This window comes from Austrofundulus limnaeus, unplaced genomic scaffold, assembly GCF_001266775.1.
Source record: "Austrofundulus limnaeus strain Quisiro unplaced genomic scaffold, Austrofundulus_limnaeus-1.0 Scaffold177, whole genome shotgun sequence".
NCBI lineage: Eukaryota > Metazoa > Chordata > Actinopteri > Cyprinodontiformes > Rivulidae > Austrofundulus > Austrofundulus limnaeus.
The window spans coordinates 547,982-555,275 of NW_013952579.1; the positions used below are offsets into that span (position 1 = coordinate 547,982).

The 7,294-nt window shown below is 39.1% G+C and overlaps 1 protein-coding gene across 1 annotated transcript in view; it reads right to left on the bottom strand.

Moving 5' to 3' along the window:
• The window catches only part of LOC106524135 (titin), a gene marked incomplete in the record, with an annotated part of 45,132 nt that overhangs the window by 13,602 nt on the left and 24,236 nt on the right, over positions 1-7,294 (bottom strand). The window contains 6 exon segments of the mRNA XM_014017821.1: positions 1,237-1,257; positions 1,335-1,385; positions 1,539-1,580; positions 2,663-2,734; positions 2,847-2,864; positions 7,085-7,171. Of these exon segments, the coding sequence (XP_013873275.1) occupies positions 1,237-1,257; positions 1,335-1,385; positions 1,539-1,580; positions 2,663-2,734; positions 2,847-2,864; positions 7,085-7,171 (291 nt within the window).

Consider the following 7,294-nt stretch of genomic DNA (forward strand, 5'->3'; position numbering starts at 1 on the left):
GAAATTGTCTAGTTTATGGTCTTGAAGTGGTCTAGTTTATGGTCCTGAAATGGTCTAGTTTATGGTCCTGAAGTGGTCTAGTTTATGGTCCTGAAGTAGTCTAGTTTATGGTCCTGAAATGGTCTACTTTATGGTCCTGAATTGGTCTAGTTCATGGTCTTGAAGTGGTCTAGTTTATGGTCCTGAAATGGTCTAGTTTATGGTCCTGAATTTGTCTAGTTTGTGGTCCTGAATTTGCCTAGTTTGTGGTCCTGAAGTGCTCTAGTTTGTGGTCCTGAAGTGGTCTATTTTATGGTCCTGAATTGGTCTAGTTTATGGTTCTGAAGCGGTCTAGTTTATGGTCCTGAAGCGGTCTAGTTTATGGTCCTGAAGTGGTCTAGTTTATGGTCCTGAATTGGTCTATTTTATGGTCCTGAATTTCTCTAGTTTATTGTCCTGAAGCGGTCTAGTTTATGGTCCTGAAGTGGTCTAGTTCATGGTCCTGAAATGGTCTACTTTATGGTCCTGAATTGGTCTAGTTCATGGTCTTGAAGTGGTCTAGTTTATGGTCCTGAATTTGTCTAGTTTATGGTCCTGAAGTGGTCTATTTTATGGTCCTGAATTGGTCTAGTTTATGGTTCTGAAGTGGTCTAGTTTATGGTCCTGAATTGGTCTAGTTTATGGTTCTGAAGTGGTCTAGTTTATGGTCCTGAAGTGGTCTAGTTTATGGTCCTGAATTGGTCTAGTTTATGGTCCTGAATTGGTCTAGTTTATGGTCCTGAATTGGTCTAGTTTATGGTCCTGAAATGGTCTAGTTTATGGTCCTGAATTTATCTAGTTTGTGGTCCTGAAGTGCTCTAGTTTGTGGTCCTGAAGTGCTCTAGTTTGTGGTTCTGAAGTGCTCTAGTTTATGGTCGTGGAACAGTCCAAAGGTCATGTGGTGCTAAAGTTAAAGGTCCTGGAATAGTCTTGTCAAAGGTTGTGGGACAGTGCAAAGATCCTGGAGCGGTCTCGCTTCAGCGAGCAGCTAAAGTTTACCACCAAATATTTTATTACCTCTAATCAGATCAGACTCGTTGTGCATCTATATTTAGACATCCTAAAAAAAATCAACTCAGTGACAAAAACCAAAAGCCTCCATCTGAGTAAAACCAATCATGCCTTGTTAATCACAAAGGATCAGTTCACACAAACAAAACCTTTATAAAAAGATAAAACTGTTCCAACAGCTCAGACGCTCACCCCTGCACCYTAAACCCCCAACGAGTCCAGATCAGACTGCTCAAGAAAAAAACATTGTGATTCAAAGGAAGACAAAGAGACAGAAGCTCTGAAACGTCTGTGTTGATACTGACCCTGACGCTGCCGCGGCTTCCCACAGACATCCGCTCATCGTCGTCCGACAGCTGCAAGGAGAGGGAAATGCAGGATTAGGACTGAGGAATGGACACAGAGTCGACAACAAGCATCAACAAGAAAAACTTTCTGCTGAAAGAAATACTTTTTATTTTGGGCCAAAGAACGTCTAATAGACCAGTCGGTTTATCAGAGATACAAACCGTTTGGATCCGTGAAGACCGTGAGTACTTCTCACTGTCCTCCTGGAGGAGGAAGAGGAGGAGGAAAGATGGAGAAAAGGCCACAGAACAACAAATGAAGATGAAAATGGTTTTAGTTTAGGTCCAGTTGAAGGTTAGTGACTCAAACTGCACAGGTGATGTGAAAATATGTTTAAAGACAGAGGGACACGTGAAGCTGCTGAATTACAAAGTCAAACATCAAACACAATCCAGGAAAGAAACCCTGACCTTCAGTGTACAATCCTGAAACAGTCCAGTCAAAAGTCCTTGAATCGTCCAGRTAAAGATCAAAAAACAGTCCAAGTCAAAGGTCATGGAACAGTCTAGTCAAAGGACCTTGAATGGTCTAGTCAAAGGTCCAGGTACGGTCTAGTCAAAGGCTATGTTACAGTACAATTAAAGTTGCTGGAAATCAAAGATCATTGGACGMTCCAGTCAGAAGGCCTGGTACAGTTCAGATAAAGGTCATGGAACAGTTCAGTCAAAGGTCAAGGAACAGTCTAGTACAGGGTCTGGAACAGCCCTGTTAAAGGCCCTTGAAAGACCTAGAAAAAAGTCCTAGAATGGTCTAATCAAAGGTACAGGTGCGGTCTAGTTGTCAAAGGTCTTGGTACAGTACAATTAAAGGTCCTGGAAAGGTCCGATCAGAAGTCCTGGTACAGTTCAGATAAAGGTCCTGGAACAGTTCAGTCAAAGGTCCTGGAGTGGTCCAGTTAAAGGTCCAGTGCACGCTGAAGGTCTTGACCTGAAGGTGCCATCAACCATGCAGAGTTGAGACCCTTCCCTCCTCCATGACTGCATCCTGAGAGCCTGTCCATGAAACCTACAACCATGATCAAAGACCAGGGTTAGTCCTAGTGGAGTCTATGATTYTGGACACATTTCCTGTTCAGGTTATATTTTATTTAAAATAAAACTCAGATAAGGTGGTGCAYGTTAGTCAGACCTTATTAAAAACACACACATGCTGATCAGAACTCAATCCAAACTGGATTATCAAGCTTTGATTAATTTTAATCTCATATTTTCCATTAATGAGGGTTTAAAATGCACAGAGCACACTGTAAAAACATCCAACACACAACGAGCAATCTCATCGGTACCATCCACTGCTCTATATCTCCCCATCTGCTGTCGGAMCGCTCATCTAATCTGGTGTTTAACCCGTAGTATTTCTGCAGACAGGAAACCAGAGCAAAAGAGACCAGGCAACAAGTTCCATCATTTTCTGAGGTCCAGATCATTTATAAAAATGTGGTTAAAGGAAGCGAGGGAGAGCGGGCCTACCTTCTGCACCTGAAAGATCTACAGCGACAAACAACAAAACAGGAAAAGAAGAATCAGAAAAGTGTGATTTAGAGAGGATTTCTGGAGGGACCAACAAAAACCAACAAGAACCGACCCGACCACACAAGTTCATGGAAGACATCTGAGACCCAGCTGAGAGGATTCTTCATGGTTGAAAGTGTTTTTCAACATCTATTAACCTACTTCAGCTATTGTTTTCCTAAGCTACATTAGCTATTTTCAGCATCTTTTTCTTCCTTTAGCTACAGATTAACCAGTCCTAACGTGTTTATTTGGTTTGCTAATGTAGCTTCTGTTCTGCTAAATTTAGAAACAGGTTTGCTTTTAGCTACAATTTTGTCAATAGTATTATTTTTCTAGAGTTCTGCTGTATTTAATTTGTGTTTTGTCAATACTAGCTAAAGTTTAGCTATTTTTCTTCACATAGCTTTGAGTACTAACTAACTTTAAGACATTTTACATGTAAACAAACAAAGAAGAAATGATTAGGGGACTGCGTTCAAATACAGCTCATTTGTAATTGTTTAACAGAACTTTGTTTCTGTATAATTGTGGCTCTTTGTTGAAACAAAGATTTCACACATCAAATAAAACTATCYCCCACTGCTTCAGTCGGAGCTTGGAGTATCTATTGGAGATGACTCTCGGCTACTACCACACRCAAGTTCAYCTCATTATCTGTAAAACTGACTGGCTTATAGTTGGTTTGTGTTGGCTAAGATCTAACTATCAGCCTGGCATGGAACAGAGGTGATTTAAAAGCTGCAAGACTTTCTGATAATTCTGTCATTTATCACGATAATAAACAATAATTCTGTCATTTATCACGATAATAAACAATAATTCTGTCATTTATCATGATAATAAACACGATAATTCTGTCATTTATCACGATAATAAACACAATAATTCTGTCATTTATCATGATAATAAACACAATAATTCTGTCATTTATCATGATAATAAACACGATAATTCTGTCATTTATCTTAATAATAAATATGATAATTCTGTCATTTATCATGATAACAAATACTATAATTCTGTCATTTATCATGATAATAAACAATAATTCTGTCATTTATCATGATAATAAACAATAATTCTGTCATTTATCATAATAAATACAACATATGGTATTTATCACGATAACAAACACGATAATTCTGTCATTTATCACGATAATAATAAATATGATAATTCTGTCATTTATCATGATAACAAATACTATAATTCTATCACTTATCATGATAATAAACAATAATTTTGTTATTTATCAAGATAAATTGGATAATTTAGTATTTTATCACAATAATAAAAAAGATAATTCTGATATTCATCACATTAATAAATATGATCATTCTGTTTTTTTATCATGCTAATAAATACTATTATTCTGGCATTTATCATGATAATCCATCCATCTATTATCTATACCCACTTCTTCCTTTCAGGGTCAGCGGGGTCACTGGTGCTCATGTCCAGCCTTACTGTGTGAGGGACGGGGTACATAATTATGGCATTTATCATAGTAAATATGATAATTATGATACTCATAAAGTTAATAAATACTATAATTACAGTATTCATAAAGTTAATAAGTACTATAATTACAGTAATTATAAAGTTAATAAATACTATAATTATGGCATTTAACTGACTGAAAACAAACCTCCACATTCCCACCCTTACTGCTGCATTTTCCATCCCAGCCRTCCACAACCCTAATCCAGGATTTATAAACTCCTTCTCTCCTGCTCCAAMCTGAGGATTGGCTGCTGCTCAGTTTTAAAAATAAACGACTCTTTTCTTCCACAGAAACAACAGAACGAACGGCYTCTGAGAACCTCAAACATTTTCCTTTAACAGAATTTCAGAGAAGCTGAAAAGAAGCTGTAAAGGTCAGATTATGAGTCGGATTACATATTTAAAGATGTCATCAGAGTCAGATATAAGGAACTGTAAAGAAAACTTCCTGTTTTTACATCTAAAGCTTCTTCAAACTACTTTAAAAACAGATCGATCAGCGAGCAGAGGTTACAGAACCTCTATTCTGTGTCTGGACACTGAATTAATCCAGGTGCTGCCATAATCCCGCTCATCGATCAGGGAGCAGGTCTGGTTTATACTAACCGGTCTTCCCTTCTTGAACACAGGGGGCTTCGGGCGCCCGATGAGGGCGGCCCTCAGCCCCCTGCCCGTCAGCCGCCGCCCGGCCGTCCCGCCGCCGTCAGGGCACCAGAGGCGACGTCATGGTTCGGCGGTCAGAAACAAACGCCGTGTCCGGTCACACGGGGCAGGGTGACCTTTAGGCAGAGGGTCTCCTGAAGTCCGTCTTCATCGCTCAGGAAGAACGCTGCCTCGCCTCGACGCCACAGCAACAACAACAACAGGAAACCGACCTGCTAATCTCCTTTTAACTCGGCTGAAAGGTTTAAGGGTCACACACGCTGCGACCAGACTCAGATTATTAACCAGCGCTAATCCAGAACCTGTGACCCGTTCAGGTTCATGACTTCTGTTTCCATCACAGAATAAAACAAAGCTGAATATTTTCTCTCAAATCACCAAGAATAAAACTTATCTTTTCTAAAAGCAGAGGGATTAAACGTGCTCAGATTATTTAAAACTTTATCAAATTACAACTCTTTTAACCAGTTTTTGTCCATATTTTCACTCTTTACCTGACTTAATCAGACTTTTGGTTAATTAACTCAGCTTTTATAAGACAAATTGTAAATAATATTTATGCTCACAGGCTGGTGATCATGTCTGTTAGCAKAATATCTCTATAAATATCTGTTCATTAAACCCAGACGATAATGAGCTAAATTTTGGTGTGTGCGTTTAAACACACAACTCACACAGAACCTGAAGAGCTCCGTGTCACCAGGTGAGAGGACYCCTCCTGTTTGTGTTTCAGATTATTACAGACTAAGATTAGAGAGCTCAGAAAACCCACAGCCTCCCCGTGGAGAAGATCAGACAAAGAAGAAAATAAAACAAACTGCAGACACAACAAACACTAAACCTAAAGTTTTAAGGTCATTTCTGCAATAAATTTCAGAAACTGATGGATTTTATTTTACTTTCAGACAAAAAGCTTTAAACCCTACAAACTTCAGCATTTACACATTTAACCCTTCATATACCTTAAACTGAGCTTTATAAACTGAGCCTTAAAGATTTGTTCTGTAAAATTAAAAACAAAAATGTAATTATTTTATTCATGGCAGTTAGCTGTAACTGTTAGCTTCTGCTAATTTTTACTTGATTAAATGTTTAAACAAAAAAAAAAAACGAAGGCCTTAAAAACCAAACAGYCTGATCTGGAAAACAAAATGTTCGCCTTTCCTAGTTTTGACCACTATAATTGTGTTAATTTACCATTAAATTCCTTGAATGAAATGTTTTATTAAATATATTTACCGGTAGTTTGTTTACATATTTATGATTAAGGTAGTTTGTAACACAATCAAAACCTTTTATATTTGGTTCTACAGTTCTAAATTGACCCTGAAAAGAAGAATTGGGTGTAGATGATGGATGGATGGATGATGGATGGATGGATGGATGGATGATGGATATATGATTGATGGATGGATGATGGATGGATGGATGGTGGATAGATGATGGATGGATGATGGATGGATGATGGATGGATGGATGGATGATGGATGGATGATGGATGGATGGGTGGATGATGAATGGATGGATGATGAATGGATGGATGATGGATGGATGATGAATGGATGGATGATGGATGGATGATGAATGGATGGATGATGGATGGATGATGGATGGATGGATGATGGATGGATGATGGATGGATGAGTTTAAATAGATTTACTCAGTTTGAACAGGTTACAGGAAGCTGCAGTACTCTGTCTGAACACTAGATGTCGGTGTCTCACACTGAACCTGAAACATCAGGGTCACCTGGTTAAATGAACTGGGGTTAAATAAATCATCAATATTGATTTATTAGATTAATTTGAGACTCAGACCTTCAGGAACCACTGGTCTGAACTTTGACACACAGGATCAGAACCCACACTGAAGGTTTTCAGTCCAAACTAATAAAACTGATGTCTGATAATCTCATGTTCTGAGTAAAGATGGCTGCTTGAGTCTGTTTCCTCACAGACACCAGGATGTGACTGTGAGGTCGCGACCTTTAGGAAACGCCTGCCTCCGTCCTGTTCTGACCCGTTTACCTCTTTCTGCTGTCGCTCCAGCTCCTTCATGCGGATCTCCCGGGCCTCGGCTCGGGCCGCCCTCTTCGCCGCCAGCCTGGCCTCGGCCTGACGGAAACCAGAAACAGAAAAAACCAGAAGTGAGTGAAGAGTTCATAAATACAGAGACACGTTTGTTTCCTCCACAGAGAATATTCAGACCTCCTGCTGTCATGTTTCACTCATTAAAAT